Consider the following 18971-nt stretch of genomic DNA (forward strand, 5'->3'; position numbering starts at 1 on the left):
CTATTATTTTAATCAATACCAGTTTAATTTAATTAATTTGTTTTATTATTTTGTTTTGTTTAATTATATATTCAAAAATTCATATTTTATCTTTTTTTATTTATTTAATTTATATCATTTTTTTTCAAAAAAAATATGGAATCAATAATATGCACAAGTTGTTTTGAAATATATGATGAGCCTTTGTTGCTATCGTGTGGAGATATTGTGTGTAAAAAGTGTTTGAATAGTAATACAACAATAAGTACTTTAGTTAATACAATTGGTGTTATTAATGGAGTAACAAGTATAGAAACACATCATAATCAACAACAAATTAACTGTTCAAATCAAATAATATGTAAGGTGTGCGATAAGAAGGTATCAAGTTTTCATTTAAATAAAGAGATTCAGTTATTGGTAGAAAGTTTCAAAATAAAGTCATGTTTAAAACATAGTAGAAAAGAAACTAATTTATATTGTGGGGATTGTAAAGTTTTAGTATGTTCATCATGTAAGAGTGATAAAGTACATAAAAGCCATCAAGTTTATGACTATAATCTTATATTTTTCAATGCCTTATACTATAAAATTGAAATGGTAATGTTGCAAAAGGTTAGACAAAGCCAGATTCAATCACAACTGGCAGATCAAAAAAGTGCAAGTTTCAACAATATTAAAAGCAGTGACAGTATCAAAAAGAAAGACACTCGTGTTAGATTTAATCACAACTTTTTTTCAAATTGTAAAGATATTCAATACTTAAATTATTTAAAAAATAAAATTAGAGGTAAGTCGAGCTTTAAGGTTAAAAAATTAATATTCAATAATTTTTATTAATACTTTTATTTTATAGAATTAATACCAAAAAATGGTTTATATAGCAAAAAATCTTTTTATATGAAGTCTATAGAAATAAATAAAAACTCAGTTATATCATATTTTAATTTGGCAACTACAATGTCAGAAACACCAAATGAAAAGTCACTAAAACTTTATGATGGAACCACGGTAACAGAGAATGATTTATATTTAAAATCTATACAATTAAATCCTACCAATGCATTTTGTTATTATAATATAGCAATGGGGTTAGACAATCAAGAGGAGCTTGTTACACTTCCCAGTGGTAAAAAGATGAACAAAATTCAATTATTTGTAAAAGCCATCGAAACAGATCAAAACTATTCATTAGCATATTATAACTTGGCAAAGAATTTAAAAACAAATACAATTATTATGTCAAACTCCATCGTAATGAAGAGAAAAGATTTATTTATAAAATATATCCACTTTCATCCAAATCACTCATTTGCATATAACAATTTGGGTTTAAATATTAAACCAAATGAAGTTATTCAATTATTAAATGGTCAAAAAATGAATCAAAAAGATCTATACCGAAAATCAATCGATCTAAACCCAAACTATTCTAATCCATATATCAATCTTGCATCTATAACAACTGATTCCACCGTAACACTAATGAATGGTAGCGTTTTAACAAAAATCGATCTTTACTTAAAAGCCATTGACTGCGATGAAAATAGTTCAAATGCATATAACAACTTGGCAGCTCATGTAGATAAACATCAAATCATCTGTTTATTAAATGGTACAAAAATGTCTAAAAAGGATTTATATTTAAAGAGTATAGATTGCAATCCCCAAAATGCAAATGGTTACAACAATTTAGCACTTTTCCTTTCAAATAATGATGATAAAATCCAACTTTTAAATGGGATAAAAATGAATAAAAAAGAATTATATATAAACTCCATTTCAATTGATCCAAATAACAATCTAATGGCATATAATAACTTGGCAAATTGTTTAAAAACAAATGAAACTGTAGAATTAAAGAATGGCAAAATAATGAATAAAAAAGACTTGTATATAAGATGTATTGGAATTGATGGCACTATTCCCAGAATCTACATTAATTTGGCAAAGAATGTAAACTTTATTGAAAAGATCACATTAGAGGATGGAAACAAGTTATCAAAAAAAGATATATTCACCAAGATTATAGATTTAGAACCAGATCAATGGATTCATTATTACAACTTGGCAAACTCTCTAAAACTTAATGAACAAGTAAAATTAATCAATGGTCAAAAAATTGGTAAAAAAGAGTTATATATCAAAGCAATCGATCTAAATGCATATGATGCCAGATTATTCAATGGTTTAATTAGTATTTTAAAGAATAACGAAGTAATCAAATTGCTAAATGGTCTTGTGTTATCCAAAAAAGATTTATACTGCAAGAGTATGGAATTAGAACCCAACAATTCAAACACCTATTTCAACTTGGCAATGATTTTAACAAGCTCAGATGTTATCCAACTAAGAGGCTGCACCGAGAATATGAACAAAAGAGATTTATTCATCAAATGTATATCATTAGATCCAAAGAATTCAAAATCATATATTTATTTAGCTGATGAAATGACAATTAATGACACCGTTGTAGTATATAACAATGCAGAGATGAATGATGGCCAGCTAATGAATAAACTGGATCTCTACATTAAATCGATCGATGTATTTGCAAAGAATGCCGTTGCATATTACAAGACTGCACTATATTTACCCGAGCCATTAGAATCAGTTCAACTATTAAATGGTCGTGCCTTCACAAGACAACAGCTGCTATTAAAATCAATATCTATTAACCCAAGAATGGCACATTCATACTTTTTATTAGGTCAGCTATTAGGTCCAAATGAATCAATTAAATTACCAGATGGTTTACATACCGGCAAAAAAGATCTCTTTATTAAAAGTATTGAACTCTCCCCATATGTAGCACAATTTTATTTCGGTTTAGCAACCCATATGGCATCCCATCAAAACGCATTAGAAATGATAGCTAAAATTAATGGATATAGAATTAAAACAAGAGATGTATACTTAAAATCATTATATGTGCATGCAGACTATTTATTCGATATTACAACAGGTCAATTATTTTTAGACATGGCAAATATGCAAACAGCACATGGTCAAAAAATAAACAATATCGAGCAATGTACCAAGGCAATAGACTCTGATCCATTTGACTACAACAATTATTTCCAATTGGCATATTATTTAGGTTTTGATGAAAGTGTAACTCTATTAAACAACACAAATATGACCAGAAACGAACTATGTATAAAAACAATCCAAATCAACCCCAACCACGTTCAATCATATTTTTGTTTGTATTTCTCTTTAAAAAATTCATCAGATGATCAATATATAACAATGTTAAATGGCGAAAAACTAAACAAAAAAGATCTACTTTCTAAAATTGAATATATCGATAAAAAATTCTTTGATATAATGTTTCACCCATTATATAATTTAATAAATAAATAAATTAACTAATTAAATAAATAAAATTAGAAATCTTTTTGTAAAAAAATAATAAAAAAAAAAAAACCTTTTTATTATTTAAATTATTTGTGTATTACATTGATTATTTTTTATAAAAATTGAAGATCTGCAATGATTGGGAAATGATCAGATGCAATTGTAGAACTTTTTGTAATTTTTGAGGGGTGATTATTAAATACAATAAATGATGTTGTTTTAAACTGTTGATTAATAAAAATATAATCTATATTTTCTGTAAACTGTCCATTAAATCCTGTGAATGTATCTATAAATCAATATATTAATATTTATTTAAAGTTGTATAATAATCAATTGATTAAACTTACGATCTGGTCCAATTTTACAATTTGCTACATTTCTGGCATTAAATAAAGTTTGGAATAATATATCATCTCTTAAAGGAATTTCTAATAATTCTAAATACTTTTTGGATTTAATGATATCAATACTTGAACTGACTATATTAATGATTGGCTTTTGATATTCATTAGAATTGAAATCGCCTACTAAAACTAACGGAATTTGGGGCTTTAAAGTTGCAATAAAACTTTTAATCATCAAAGTACCTTCGTATCTTGCACTTTCAGATAAATGATCTAAATGGGTATTTAAAAAGTAAAATAATTTATTTGATTTTTTGAATTTAAATAATCCCCATGTTACAATTCTTGGGCATGCAGTTTTCCAACTTTTGGTACCTGGCTTATATGGTGTTTCACTGATCCAAAATTGATGTGAATGTACTAATTCCACCTTATCAGTATTATAAAATATTGGTGAAAATTCACCATTCTTTTCACCATCATCTCTACCTAATCCGATATAATCATAATTCATTCCGAATTTTTCTAATAGACCTTCTTTTAAATCATTTATTTGATTAAATAAACATTCTTGGAATCCAATGATATGGGCTATAATATAATTAATTATTAATTTTTTTTTTCTTTTTTTTGTAAATGGTATTTATATATTACCAGTACCTACGTTTTAAAAATGCAATATTTGAAAAAACCAACATTTTTCTGTATACCCATTGATTTTGTTTATCATCGATATTGTCATATCTGATGTTATAGGAGCAAACTCTTAAATTTGATGTCTTCATTATAAATATTATTTGAATAAAAAAAAAAATATAAAGAAAGTGTGAAAAAGTAAATAAATAAAGATTTAAATTTTTTAATTTATGAATTTTTTTATTTTTTTTTTTTAAAAATAATTTTTTTATTTTTTTTTATTTTTTTTTATTTTTTTTTTTAAATTATTTTTTTTTTCTTTTTTTTTTTATTTATCATGATTCTTTGAAATTTTACATACTAAAAATACAGATATTTTTGGATTATCAAAAAATCGATTTCAAAGAAATCAAAGAGTTATCTTAACGCAATACAATATTTATATAATAAAAAATGTCAACCTCTCCCACCACAATAATTAGCTCTAATAATATAAACATACAGCTAAGCAAACAGCAACAACATCAACACGGTTCTGCATCTTCATCACCACCTTTAATACCAAGCACCTCACCATCACTATATGGAATAAGGAATAGATTAATGAATACAAGTAGTGGTAGTGTTAATAATTCCAGTTATTTAAATAATAGTAATGGTAACATTAATTTATTACCAAATTCACCATTAAATAATAGTAATAGTAATAACAATAATAGTAATAGTAATAATAGTATCAACAATAATAATAATAATAATTTAAACAAACAACAAAATGGTACAACTGCAAATACAGCGACTACAGCACCGAATGTAAATACAAGTTCTAATAATTTAAATATACAACCACAATCACAAACAACCCAAAGCCTTACCTCCTCTTCCTCCGCTTCAGCTATTTCAACCCAAGTACAACAAACCCTATCGCCCAGTATACCCCAACAACTTGGTTTACAACAAACAAACACAAATTTAACAAACCAACAACAACAACCAACAACACCCCAACCATCCCAACCACAGCAACCATCACAACAATACCACCACAGCCATAATCAATCACCAACATCACCCTCACAATTACCAATAAATAATAATAATGCACCAGTTAGAAAAAAATATAAACCATTACAAAGAAACAATACCGCAAATCACGATTTAACAGCTTTTTATGGTTGGATAATTATTATATGTACATTAACATTCTTTATAGTTACAACTTATTGTTTAATATTTTCAAAATTATTACCTGATACAGGCAATAGAATCTTAGATTTCATAAAATACGATTGGTATTATTGTTTATTAATACCTGCATTAGTTCCTGTAACAGTTGCGACCGTTTACTTTAATTGGCTCAGTCTAAAATTCTTTAGACATAATTAATATAAAAAAATTAAATAAAGATATACATTATATAACTATTTATTTCTTAATTAGGTCCTATTTATTTATTTATTTTTTTTATTTTTTTTTTATTTTTTAAATTTAAAAATAAAATCTTTTTTTTTTTTTTAAATTTTTTTTAAATTTTTTTTTTTTATTTTTTTTGTTAAAGATCAGTTTGTGTATATTAATTTTTTTTTTTGTTCATTTTGTTTCATTAATTATCTTTTTGTTTTTTTTTTTTTAATTTATATCAAATTGATATAAACAATAAAATATAAAATGGGTGTAAATAAATCAACTTTAAGAACAGAAGAGATCGAAGAGATTAGAGAGGATTCATTATTATGTAAAATTAATATAAATAATATAATCATATGTAAGATAATATTTATTAATTTATAATATTGTTTTTATTATTATTATTATTTACAGTTACACAAAGAGAAATTAAAAAACTATATAAAAGATTTAAAAGATTAGACAAAGAAGAAAAAGGCTCGATAAATGTAGAAGATTTTAATCAGATTCCAGAGTTATCAATGAACCCAATGTTACCAAGAATCATATCAATTTTTGACGTAAATAGAGATGGTCAAGTTAATTTCAAACAATTTGTTAAAACCCTCTCAGCATTTCATCCAAAAGCAGATAAAACAGATAAAATTAAAAGTAAATATTTTCAAAGCACAGATTGAACCCAACAGGGTATAGTCATACTAACACAATTTTTTACAACAGTTCTTTTTAAAATTTATGACATAAACAATGACGGATTTATAACAAGGGACGAAATAGAAACTATTTTAACAATGATGGTTGGTAAAAATTTAACAAAAGAACAAATTTCAAGTATTGTTGAAGAAACATTAAATGAAGCCGATGTAAATGGAAAGGGAAAATTAGATTATGAAGATTTTAAAGCTGTATGATATTAGTTTTTCGATTTTATAGATTTATTTTACATGTTAAGTATTAATATAGATTTTTTTATTTTTTTTTATTCCATATAGTCAATAGGTAAATCAGGTTGTAATACTGAAAATATGTTATCAATTTCAATCCATAATTCAGAATTGTAAATAAAATATATATATAGAAAAAATAAAATAAAAATAAAATAAAAATAAAATAAAATAAAATAATATAAACATTATGTTTATTTTTTTTTTTTTCAAAATATAGTTTTTAAATATTTGTTGATTTTTAGAGGGTTTTTTTTAAAATTTAATAGTGGGGTTGGAAAACCTGGCCATAAACTTTTAAAAAAGGTTTCGGAAAATTAAAAAGAATATAAATAACCAAAGCTTTGTGATATATAAACTCTTCACTTTTAATTGATCACATTAATGTGATAAAAATAAAAGATAACAAATTAATAATAATATTAATATTAATAACCTTAATATTTAAAATATAAAAAACAAAAGTACACTAATAACTATACTTACAAATTTTTAAAGGTACATATTAAATTATAATAATATAATTATATTATAAAATATAAATATCACCCCATCAACACACTTATAAAATACTTGAACATTTTGTGGTCCATATAAAATGATACCCTTTTTAAAGTATATTTAATAATTTTTATTAATCATTTTATTTATTAACACATTTAAATTATTATCTTTTATTTAACACCACTCAAATAATTGATAAATTATTTAAAATAAAATAATATAGTAATATTTATTTAATTTTTATTTTTACTAAGTTTATATAACTTTTTATTTGTTTATATTTTTTAATAGGATGAACAACTTTTTATTGTCATTATTTCACACTTTGCACTTTCACAATCTTCATTAAAGCTATTATCATCTTGGATTTTTTTGATATCGGTAATTTGATCTTTTATAGATTGAAATTGTTTTCTTTTAATTAAAATTATTGAAACCATTGTAAATAGAAATAAAACTAATATTATTATTGGAGCCACTATCTTTATTACCTTTTCAAATCCATCACTTTTAAACTCATCGATTTCAGTTATTGAACCTTCATTTTTTTGATCTAGATTTTTTGAATTTGATAAGACTATTTTAATATAAAATATTATTATATATAAATATTTTTTATACATTTTTATTTTAAATATTTAATAGTTATATGTATTTTAATTTTAAAATAAAATAAATAAAAATTTTATTTCATTGTATTTTTTTATAAAAAAAGAAATATAATATTTTAAAAATAATTATAAAAAAACAAATAAAAATAAAATAAGAGATTATATAAAAAACTTTAAAGTGACCATAAAATAAATCAAAAAAAAAAAAAAAAAAAAAAAAAAATAATAATTAAATGGAACCATAAAATAAAATACCAAAGAACACAAAAATACAAAGCTTTCTATATCTTTAAAGTGCTTTAGTGTTAACCCCTACAATGCACCAACCCTATACTAATAATTAATATTGTTATTTTGTTTTATTGCTTTTATATAATTATATTTTTTATTATTAATAAACTATTTTTAAAAATTAGGGTCTAACTGGTACCTTATAAATTGAAATTTTTTTAAAGATATTTAAATACAAGATATTTTGTTGATCCAACATAATAAAAAAAATGAATTTTTTTTTTTTTTGATGTAAAGTTAATTATAAATAATCTATTTATAAATTTAATATTTTATTTTTATAATTTAATGAGGTATTTGATAATTACTCCCTCATCCAAATGAAGAGTAATATTTTTATCTTTTACCTTTTCTTGTTATGTATACAAAAATAATAACTAAGAATGAATTGAAAAAGAAGAATGATGTTACTATACCAAAGTTACGCCATCTGTTGGAGTATGACCAACCTAAATGATTTTCGAAATATTCTGGACCACTTTTATATGCACAATAACCACATTCGTTTGTTAATTCGTTGATTGTTTCGACATAACCTGTACCTTTAGTTGTACCATTGATAAATTCGAATGCATATTCTTCACATGTTGAATATAAAGGTGACTTTGTGAACTTTACTAAATCGTCTAAAGAACATTTGACATTGACATGATTTAATACATTTGTAATTAGACCTTCAAGTAAGTATGTGCATGGGTTAAGTTTGTATATCCATTCACGATAAAACATTGGTATATCATCAGGACGGACCATAAGACCACAGAAGAGGAAAAAGAATACAATTAAAATTGGTAACACATTAAGAGCAAATGTAAGATTAAAACATACGGCACCAACAGCTTGACCAAATGAAACGCAGAAGAAAATAAACATGATGAACATTAACCAGAAATAAAAGTTATTTGAATTGCTACTCTCTAATCCAGCAGTCCAGAATGATGTAAAGAAGAAAATAGTTCCAGATACTAAAACAAATGGTAATTCGACAACGACAATACTAACAGCGAATGGGAGCCATGAATAAAACTTGCTTGCATAATCACGTTTAAAGTATTCTTTTTGGGTAATAAATTGTGGTAAAACTAAAAACATAAATAAAATGCCAAGAATAATTGCTTCAAATACAAAGAAAACACGTTGATTCATATCTGTTGATGAATTACCTAAATTCCAAAAAGTAAAACCTGTCATCAAACCAACCTATGAATTAAAAAAAAATATTAATATTTACTTTTTTTTTTACAATTAATATATAATGTAAAATATTTACCAATGCACACTGGATTAAAGTACCATAAGTATAGAATGGATCTCTCCACCAAATGAGGTTAAGACGTTTATAAACTTCCCAGGTTTGGAAAAAGAGTGAAGTGGCAAATTCACGTGGTTTGCCATTATCTACATGACCTTTAATTGGGCCAGCAGCTTCAAGGGAAAGTAATTCATTTTCGATTTCTCTATATTCATTGGATTCCTTCCATAACTCTGGCCAATTTTTATCGCTTTTTCCATGAACACCTGCACCAATACACTCCAACATATATTCAGCTGGATTTTCTTTTTCGCTACATGGTCTGCAACCATTACGTTCAAAATATGATAAAAGAACACTTGATTTTTCGCCAATATCACCAAAATAAACAGTTTTACCACCTTTTGCTAAAAGTAAAATACGGTCAAAATGTTCAAACAATACACTTGATGGTTGATGGATTGTACAAACCAATGGCATTCCAGCATCTGCAAGTTTACGAATAAATTTGATGATATTGTAAGAACTTTGGGCATCTAAACCAGATGTTGGTTCATCAAGGAAAAGCTGTAATAAAAATAATAAACAATTAATATAAACATTAAAATGAAAAGATAAATAATATAAAATATATTTACAATATGAGGTTTAGAAACTAATTCTACACCAATAGTTAAACGTTTTCTTTCCTCAACTGAGATACCAACACCAGTTTCTAAATCACCAATTAAAGCGTCACCTAAATGTTTCATTTCCATCATTTCTAAAACTTGTTCTACATAAGCAAACTTTTCTTCTAATGGAATATGTGGCTCTTGACGAAGTTTAGCTGAGAATCTAAGGGCTTCACGAACAGTTAAACCAGGATTATGAACATCCATTTGTTCAACATAACCAGTAATACGTTCAAAATCCATTTCTAAAGCTTTACCATTAAGGTAACATTTACCTTTAACTTCACCAATTGTTTTTCTTTTAGCTAAAACATCGAGTAAAGTAGTTTTACCAGCACCTGATGAACCCATCAATGCAGTCATTTGACCTGGCTTGATCCAACCTTCGACATTATCCAATAATAATCTTGTACCCCCTGGAACTGGAACGGTATAGTTAATATTTTGCCATGTAAAAATACCACCTGGCATTTTGAGAGTTTCCTTCATATTACTTGTAGCATTTGCAACCATTTCATTTTGTCTTTTTTCTTCGTCTACATCATTCATTTTTGGTGCTTTACCTCTTTTATATACCTATTTTGAGAAAATGAGTTAATAAAATGCTATTTATTTTTAAAAGAGAATTAAATTATAATAATACAAACCTTAGATGTATAACCACCGCTGGTCCAATCGAAGAACTCCATTACAATACAATTGATAACAATGAAAAGTACCCAGAAAAGATAAACAACACAAACATTAAGAGCCAAATCATTTGATTTTAGATCCATAACTTTTGATAAATAGGATGAACCATAGAAAGAGTTTTGACCTGGATCGGCGGCAATAGTTGGACATGCTCTATAAGCTGGATCACTATAAGTTGTAGAGTTTACCTCGTTGCTGTATGGAATCATTTCTAAGCAATCAAACTTCATATCAGCAAATTCATTTGCCATTAATGCTTTATAGGCGTATGTGATTGGATTAGCCCAGTAGTACCATTGAAGTGATCTATTCATCTTTTCGTATGGAATATAATATCCAGAATAAGTGAATTGAGTAATAACCAACACATTCATAATATTTTGAGCGATATAGACTGATGGTGTAAAGTTGCCCCAAAGACGGTAAAGATTGTTGAAGCATAAGCTGAAACCAATTAAAGTGAATACAAATATAAAGAATTTTGATCCGCTGAGCTCCAAACCATACATAAAATAGACAATGAATGAAAAGAGGAACACTTGAACAAAGATAACTGGTATATCTGTAGCGACTTGAGCAAGATGTAGAGCAGATGGTCTATACATTGCATAACTACGTTGTTTTTGAATAATTCTACGACCATAAAATGCTATTGGTAATTCTTGTTCAGATAATAATGCATTGAAAAGAATGGTACAAAAAAGAGCACCTCCTCTATTATAAGCGTCATCTAAGGTAGTATTTGTCATTTTAAAGAATAAGGTTCCATAGAGAATAGCTTGGATAATAGTTGAGAAATAACGAGAAATTAATGAGAATTTGTCGCCCCAAATAATTTGATAATTACGAATAGTAAGAGCAAGAACTTGAGCCCAGAAACCGGTAGTATAAGCAGATTTCTTTGATGTTGTTTTACTCTTTTGTGAACGAACCTCTTGAATGAAATTATTTTTTGGTTGCTCGATTTCAACTTTCTTTTCATAAACTTCGAGCTCTTCGAGTTGTTGTTGATATAATGCTGAGTTTTTCCAAGCGGTTTCAAAATCAGCTGAAGTTTCTGGAACTCTGCCCTCAAAACCTTCTTGAATCTTTCTTTCTTGTGGATTTGTAACACCTGTTAAAAAGTCTGGTGTTGATTTTCTTGCCTCACAATGGAAACCTAAATTTAAAAAGTATTCTTTGGCCATACTAGTTGGACCAAAATAAATACAACGACCTATATTAAATTAAAATATGTATTAATAATATGACACATTAAAAAAACATAAGAAACAACTAAAATATAACATACCTTTTTCTAAAATTAGGACTTTATCAAATAAATTGAAAATTGAGTCAGATGCTTGATAAAAGGTTGCAACTGTAGTTTTGTGTAATGAATCAGACATAATACGAATAGATTTAGCATAATCAAAAGCTGATGCTGCATCTAAACCTCTAGTGGAGCAATCATAACAATTAATTGATGATGCTGCAACCATAGATTCTGCAATGGTAATTCTTTTTCTTTCACCACCTGATAAACCTCTTACAAATTCATTACCAACCATCTATAAATAATTTAAATAATTGTTAATATTAAAAATAAAAATAAAAATAAAATAATAAAACTAAAATAACTTACGGTATCAGCTTGATGAACAATACCAAACATTGATAATAATAAACTAAAGATTTTACTTCTGAAGGTACGCTTCTTCTCTTCAGGTAAACGATTTGATGGTGTTTTACATTTAAGTGCAAAATCTAAAGTTTCACGAACGGTGAGTGTTGGGTAATGACTATCTTCTTCTGGGATATAAATAGCTTCACCTTTATAACGACCCCATTCTGTTGCTGGAATTCCACCGTATGTAACATCACCAGTTACTTTAACATAGGATTCTCTTTGGTTACAAATTACACGAAGCAAAGTACTGCATCCTGAACCTGGTCTACCAAGGACTAATAACATTTGGCCATCCTTACAAAATCCGGTAACATCATGTAAAATATCGAATGTTGATGTATTGGATTTCCTTTATATAAAAATAAAAATAATTAATATAAAAATTTGAAATGAAGAAAAAAAATGAAATTTAAATAATTTAAATTTAAATAATAAAATTTATTTAAATATTAAAATTAAAATAAATATTCCTTTTTATACATACCATTTCTTTGGATTTAATAATGAAAATAATTCAATAAAAGGAGTTGATAAATCTGAAATAATAGAAGCATCGGCACCTTTACCAACAACAGTAAGGTTCTTGAAGATAACACCCATCTTTTTAGGTTTACCCCCATTTTCGAGTGCCATACGCTGGGAATTTTCGAAATAATTACGTAACTTGAAATCTTCCTCAGTCTCCTCATAGGTTGCTTCAATATCCTTTAATGCATGTTCGTGGGTAACATAATCCTTATATTCCTTTTCAAGTTCGTCTGCAACCTTATTAAAATTATCCAAACCTCTTGAAACTGTGATTGGTAATTCATCATTGCTTTCATTTGAATCACTTAAATTTGCGCCTACAATATTATTATTATTATTATTATTATTGTTATTATCTCCACCATAATCCCCACCACTATCTAAATTTGGTAAATTGTTTAATTCATATTCTCTTGACATTTTTAATTATAACTATTTTTATTTTTTAAAATTTTTTTTTTTTTTTTTTTCCTTGATCTTTTTTTTTTTGTCAAACTAAAAAAATATTTATTTATTTGGTTTAAAATAGATAAATAGATTTTTATTTTTAAAATTATTTGTTTTTATTATAAAGAAAAAAAAAAAATAAAAGATTTTCAGTGTTAAATTTATAATAAATTTTAAAATATTTAAAAAATTTAAAAAAAAAAATATTAAAATAATAACACTAACATACAAATTCATGATTTCCTCATTCGACCAAAATTGGAAATATAATGTGAATAAAAGCCAAAATAAATCAAATTTTTCCTGGTCAGTTATATTAATAGAATTAATGTCAACGTCAAAGCGAAAAAATAAAAAAAAATGAAAAATAAATCAAAAAAAAAAAAAAACGGTCCGTTTTTATTAAATTTTTTATTTTTTTTTATTTTTTTTATTTTTTTTTATTTTTTTCTTAAATTGCTATCAGTCCAAAAAAAATTTGTTTGCAACAACACTAAAAAAGATAATTTTTGAAAAAATAATACATTGAAAAATTATGATATCTTTCTTAATTAAGGGTGGTGATTTGAAATTATTATGATAAATTATTTCCCTATGTTATTCCAATTAAATAATTGAACCTTTTTTTTTTTTTTTTTTTTTTTTTCAAATTGTAAACAATTGATGTTTTGTTTATTTTTTCTAATATCAAGAAAAAAAAAAAATCGAAATTATAAATTAAAAAAAAAAAAAATGATTATAATAATAAAAATAAAATAAAAAAATAATTAAAATAAAAATAAAAATTAATAAATAAATGACAAATAATATTTATATAATATATTTCTTTTTTTTATATTTTTTTAAATAATCTTTTTATTTAAAAAAATAAAATAAATTATTCAGAAAATTATTCGTTCAAAAAAAATTTTCAAAAATTAAAAAAAACTTTTTTTTTTTTTTTTTTTTTTTATTGTTTTAAAATTCAAAAATAATCAAATTTGTTGTGTTTCAAAAGTTTATTAAATCTATGTACCCCTCATATCAACTATAGCAGTGTTTTTTTTTCTTTCATTTAATATATTTAGAATTGTTTTGTACCTATTATCCAATAATAAACTATAATTTTTTTTTCAAATCATAAATTAAAACACAATTACACCCACACCCACACAAACACACATTCAATATTTATTTTTAAAAATTTGTATTTTAATTTTTTTTTTTTTTTTTTTAAAAATTATTTAAATATTACAATAATAACTGCGCTTTTTATTTATTTTTTTTTATTTAATCATTAAAGAATTACTATCATAGATTATCCCATTGAAATAATAACTAAACTCACATACACTAAAAAAAAAATAATGATAAATAATATATAATAATAATAAAAAAAATGACAAGTGATAAAGAAAGCACAACAACTAGTTTAATTAGTAATAGTAATAATAATAGTAACAATGGAGTAAAAAAAAGAAATGGTTATATATACAATATTAGTAGAAAACATAAATTTATGATAATGTTTTTATTAATTACAATATCAATTGTTGTAATGTTATTTTATAGCGAATTTAAAATTCAAATATATAATCCCAATTTAAATTTATATCAAGATCCTTTATATGTATCAAAACATTTATTAGACAGTAGAAAACAAAATGAAATTGTAGTGTTTCTATGGGACCCCGTATCTGAGGATAGTGATTGGACTTCAATTTTAAAATCAAATTACTTGTTGACAGAGGAACAAATCAAAGAGTATAAAAATAGTAAACAAAATCAAAAAGAGCAAATATTAAATCAGCAGCAGCAATCTGGTGATATTATAGAAATCAATGAAAATAATGTTTGTCCAGTATCATGTAAATTTACAAATGTTCAAGAAGAGTTGGTAGAGTCACATTTAATTTTATTCGATCCATATTATTTAGATAAAGATAATTGGAAGAGAATACCACTAAGCTTGCCAGAGAAACATCCTCATCAAAAATTCGGTCTAATGCATTATAAAGCAAAATCAGAATATTCAATTTTAAATAGTGATAGTTATAACAATTTAATGGACCTCAGAATTTCATATTATAATAGTACATTTAAAGATTTAGATATTACACTAGCATGTCCACCCAATTCATCATACTCCATCAAAAATACAATGGATTTGTTATTGAACAAACACTCTGATGATGATTTTATTAAAAGGAAATCAATGGTATTTATTTCATCAAATTGCAATGACGGTTTATCTTCAATTAGAACTGTAAGCACTTTTAATTAATTTATTAAATATAATAGTACATTCATAACACTAACACTAATACTAATACTATTTATTTATTAAATATGTAGAAACTTGTTGAAATCATGTCAAAGAAACTGCAAATTGAATCATTAGGTAGTTGTTTAGCAAATACAAACCTTGTTATTAAAAAAAAATCACAAATCAAGAATCTCTATGAAAGAATTCAATATAATATGAATATTTACAAGCAATATAAATTTGTCATTTGTTTTGAAAATGATAACTCAACAAATTATATTACAGAAAAAGTATTTACAGCTTTGTACGCTGGTGCCATACCTGTATGTATTAAAATCTATTTAATATTATAAATATATGTAATAAATTTATTAATATTTTTTTTTCTTAGATATATATGGGCACAAAGGATATTAGTAATTGGGTACCAAGTGGATCTATAATAAATCTAAATGATTTCAAAACTATTGATCAAGTAATAAAATATATTAAAGATATTAAAGATGGAAAAGTAGATTATAAGAGATTTTTTGAATGGAAAGAAAAGGGCGAATTGGAACCAAAGGTAATAGATAAATTAGAACGTTGTATCAACTCTATCAATACAAAGTGCAAAATTTGTCAAGAGTTAAGCAAGCATTTAACAAAAGCAGATAGAGACTACCGTTTATCAACAATGTCAGTAGATCATTCTTTTAGTCACTACACACCACTATACTTGGAGATGAAGGGTTTAGGAGATCATATTTTAGTTCAACAAGACAATAGCCCATGCAAAGGCTCACTAAATTTACAAGACCATTACACATTAATGGCATGGGTTAGACCATTGTCATTTGGTGATCAAAGAATATTGGATAAAAATCAAGCTGGTAAAATTGATGGTTTTAATTTTGATATTCAAAAAACAGAATCAGGTCGTGGGGTTGTTCGTCTTTGTGCTGGTGATAACTGCTTTGAAAGCCATAACTCAATTTCAAATGATCTGTGGTATCACGTCGCAGTCGTATTCGATTGTAATAACTTTGATGTACATAAGAATAGAGTACGTTTCTATATTAACGGTAATAAAGACGCAGTATACGATAATTTCACACCAACTAAAAAGAACCGCCATCCATTGGTAATTGGTAGAACAAGCAATGGTCCAGATTCTCATTCATTCCATGGTAAGTTAGATAATATAATGATTTTCAACAAGTCATTATCTCAACAAGACATCAAGCAATTAATTTGGGATAAGCCTTCTTTAGATTATAATATTGTTGGTTTCGAAGGTCAAACAGATAAACCATTGTCAATCTCGGAAGAAAAATTAAAAAGATTTAAAATTTATCAAAATTTGGTTTTATATTACGATTTCGATAATAATCCATCACATGACAAAACTGACCGTTTATTTATTAAAGATCAATCATTATGTGGTAATCATGGTAGACTTTCAAAGGGTCCAAGAGAAGATTTCCCTGAAAAATTTGCTTCAATTAGTAAAGAATATACTTTTAATAAATTTTTATAAATCGCGGAAAAATAAATATTTAAATAAAATAATAAATTAAATATTTAATGTATAAAATATTTTTTTTTCCCAAAAACTTAATACTATCTTGCTAATTATACAAATAATTAAATAAAATATTGGGGGTGTACATACGAGATAACTTTTTATAATGATTTAAATCAATAATTAAAGTAACCATTAATGGTTATTGAAATTGTTGTTTTTTATTTTGTTTTAACTTCATCGATAATGTTAGGTGGCTTTATAAGTTGTATAATTTAAATTTCTTGGTTTGCCTCTTAAAATTTTGAGACATTTTTTGTATTAACTTCTAAGCACAATTTTTTGACTTACCCCTTCAATAAGAATGGCGCAAAGGTTAACATGACTTTTATTAATTTATTTTTTAAAAAAATTTAATTTCGATTATTTAATTTTAGTTATTTAATTTTTGTTGAAAAATTTTAGTTATTTAATTTTTATTTAAAATTCATCGATAAATTTCTATAACTTACCAGGTGTATAGGTATTTTCACTCAAAATATATCTGAATTCCATGCATCTTGCCAAATTTCTCTAACCTGAAAAAAAAAAATTTTGAGACATGAACAATATGAAAAAATAAAATTTCATCAACTTCCCCGTTGGTCTAGTGGTGAGGATTTTCGCCTGTCACGCGAAAGGCCCGGGTTCAATTCCCGGACGGGGAGTCATTTTTTATGTTTTTATCTTTTCGGAGAACGAATTGGGTACAAAGATTAAAAAAAAAAAAACTAGACAAGCAAAAAATAAAACCGCCATAACAAATATGAATACCACCTCAAAAAAAAACCGTACTTGAAATGTTAGCCAAATATCCACACCAATCAAAAACACTCCGTACCAATCAGGCAGTCCGAAATCACCTGCTATTGAACAAAAATCTAAGAAAAAAAAAAATCTTAAACTAGATAGGTTGTTCCAACCTTACCCCAACACCCACTTCTTCTTATATTTTAATATAAATAAACACCGTCGCTTACACTAATAATATTTATTATATTATTAAGTAAGCTTTTTTAAAAAAAAAAAAAAAAAAAAATAAAAATAATTACTATACATTGGTATAGAATAGTATTAATTTTAAAAATTTATTTTAAATTTTTAGGGCACGGTAACATCAATTCGTGTGTGATTCGGAAACTTGAGAGACTGTTATATTATTTTTATTTATAAAAAATTTAATTTATAAATCAATTTTTTTATTTTACAAATGTAATAGCTTTTTTTTTTTTGTATATAATAGCATTCTTTTTTGTGATTAATGAATAAATTATTAATATCATTACATAATTTACATATCATATTTCGAAATTTTGAAATACAAAAACTAATTATTTTTTTTTATTTTTTTTTAATTTTTTTTTTATTATTATTGAATTATAATAAAGAATCTATAATTTCTTTTAAAGCTTCTATATTTTTCATACCAACACGTTCCAATAATCTCTTCTAATTTCTAACCCGATACGAGGTAAGCTTGTGTTGCTTTTAATGGCTCATCCCTATAATCTCCACCTTTAATAATAAGTTTTTTTTTTTTTTTTAATTGTTTTTTTTTTAAGTATTATTATTTGATTCTATTATTTTGAAATTATAAAGAATGATTGGAAAAAAAAAAAAAAAAAAAAAAAAATTTTTAAAAAAAAAAAAAAAGAAATTAATAAATAATAAAAAATAAAAAACTAAATTATAATCCCACCACACACTTTTTTTTTTTTATTATAATTTTTAATTAAAAACTAACTTGTAGTGTTTAGTTTTTCCCATAAAATATAAGTTTATATGCTCAATATAAAATTTTTTTTTGGAAAATAGTTTCAATTTGTAAAAATTAATGCGCT

The 18971-nt window shown here is 25.0% G+C and overlaps 6 protein-coding genes across 6 annotated transcripts; 4 read left to right on the forward strand and 2 right to left on the reverse strand.

The window, feature by feature from the left end:
• Positions 1-135: 135 nt before the first annotated feature.
• On the forward strand, positions 136-3384 carry DICPUDRAFT_96644 (uncharacterized protein; the record flags this gene model as incomplete). Its single annotated transcript, XM_003284244.1, has 2 exons — positions 136-769; positions 836-3384. The coding sequence occupies 2 exons, from the start codon at positions 136-138 to the stop codon at positions 3343-3345; spliced, it is 3144 nt and encodes a 1047-aa protein (XP_003284292.1). The 3' UTR covers positions 3346-3384.
• A 68-nt stretch (positions 3385-3452) lies between these two features.
• On the reverse strand, positions 3453-4471 carry DICPUDRAFT_75271 (uncharacterized protein; the record flags this gene model as incomplete). Its single annotated transcript, XM_003284280.1, has 3 exons — positions 3453-3628; positions 3690-4277; positions 4351-4471. 3 exons carry the CDS (start codon positions 4469-4471, stop codon positions 3453-3455), a joined length of 885 nt encoding a protein of 294 aa, XP_003284328.1.
• Positions 4472-5291: 820 nt separating this feature from the next.
• DICPUDRAFT_21913 (uncharacterized protein) lies at positions 5292-5708 on the forward strand (the record flags this gene model as incomplete). The annotated part of the gene is made up of 1 exon (XM_003284245.2): positions 5292-5708. A coding segment is annotated over one exon (417 nt), but the record flags the coding sequence as incomplete, so codon positions are not given.
• A 205-nt stretch (positions 5709-5913) lies between these two features.
• Positions 5914-6807, forward strand: DICPUDRAFT_52831 (uncharacterized protein). Its single transcript, XM_003284246.1, has 4 exons — positions 5914-6057; positions 6144-6380; positions 6450-6634; positions 6722-6807. The coding sequence occupies exons 1-4, from the start codon at positions 5991-5993 to the stop codon at positions 6788-6790; spliced, it is 558 nt and encodes a 185-aa protein (XP_003284294.1). The 5' UTR covers positions 5914-5990; the 3' UTR covers positions 6791-6807.
• A 654-nt stretch (positions 6808-7461) lies between these two features.
• ABCG15 (uncharacterized protein) lies at positions 7462-13315 on the reverse strand (the record flags this gene model as incomplete). Its single annotated transcript, XM_003284281.1, has 8 exons — positions 7462-7754; positions 8496-9279; positions 9350-9898; positions 9970-10581; positions 10653-11914; positions 11990-12248; positions 12323-12716; positions 12852-13315. 8 exons carry the CDS (start codon positions 13313-13315, stop codon positions 7462-7464), a joined length of 4617 nt encoding a protein of 1538 aa, XP_003284329.1.
• Positions 13316-14879: 1564 nt separating this feature from the next.
• Positions 14880-17106, forward strand: DICPUDRAFT_27418 (uncharacterized protein; the record flags this gene model as incomplete). The annotated part of the gene is made up of 3 exons (XM_003284247.1): positions 14880-15587; positions 15677-15910; positions 15979-17106. The coding sequence occupies 3 exons, from the start codon at positions 14880-14882 to the stop codon at positions 17104-17106; spliced, it is 2070 nt and encodes a 689-aa protein (XP_003284295.1).
• Positions 17107-18971: the final 1865 nt, after the last annotated feature.

This window comes from Dictyostelium purpureum (assembly GCF_000190715.1).
Source record: "Dictyostelium purpureum unplaced genomic scaffold DICPUscaffold_22, whole genome shotgun sequence".
Lineage (NCBI taxonomy): Eukaryota > Evosea > Eumycetozoa > Dictyosteliales > Dictyosteliaceae > Dictyostelium > Dictyostelium purpureum.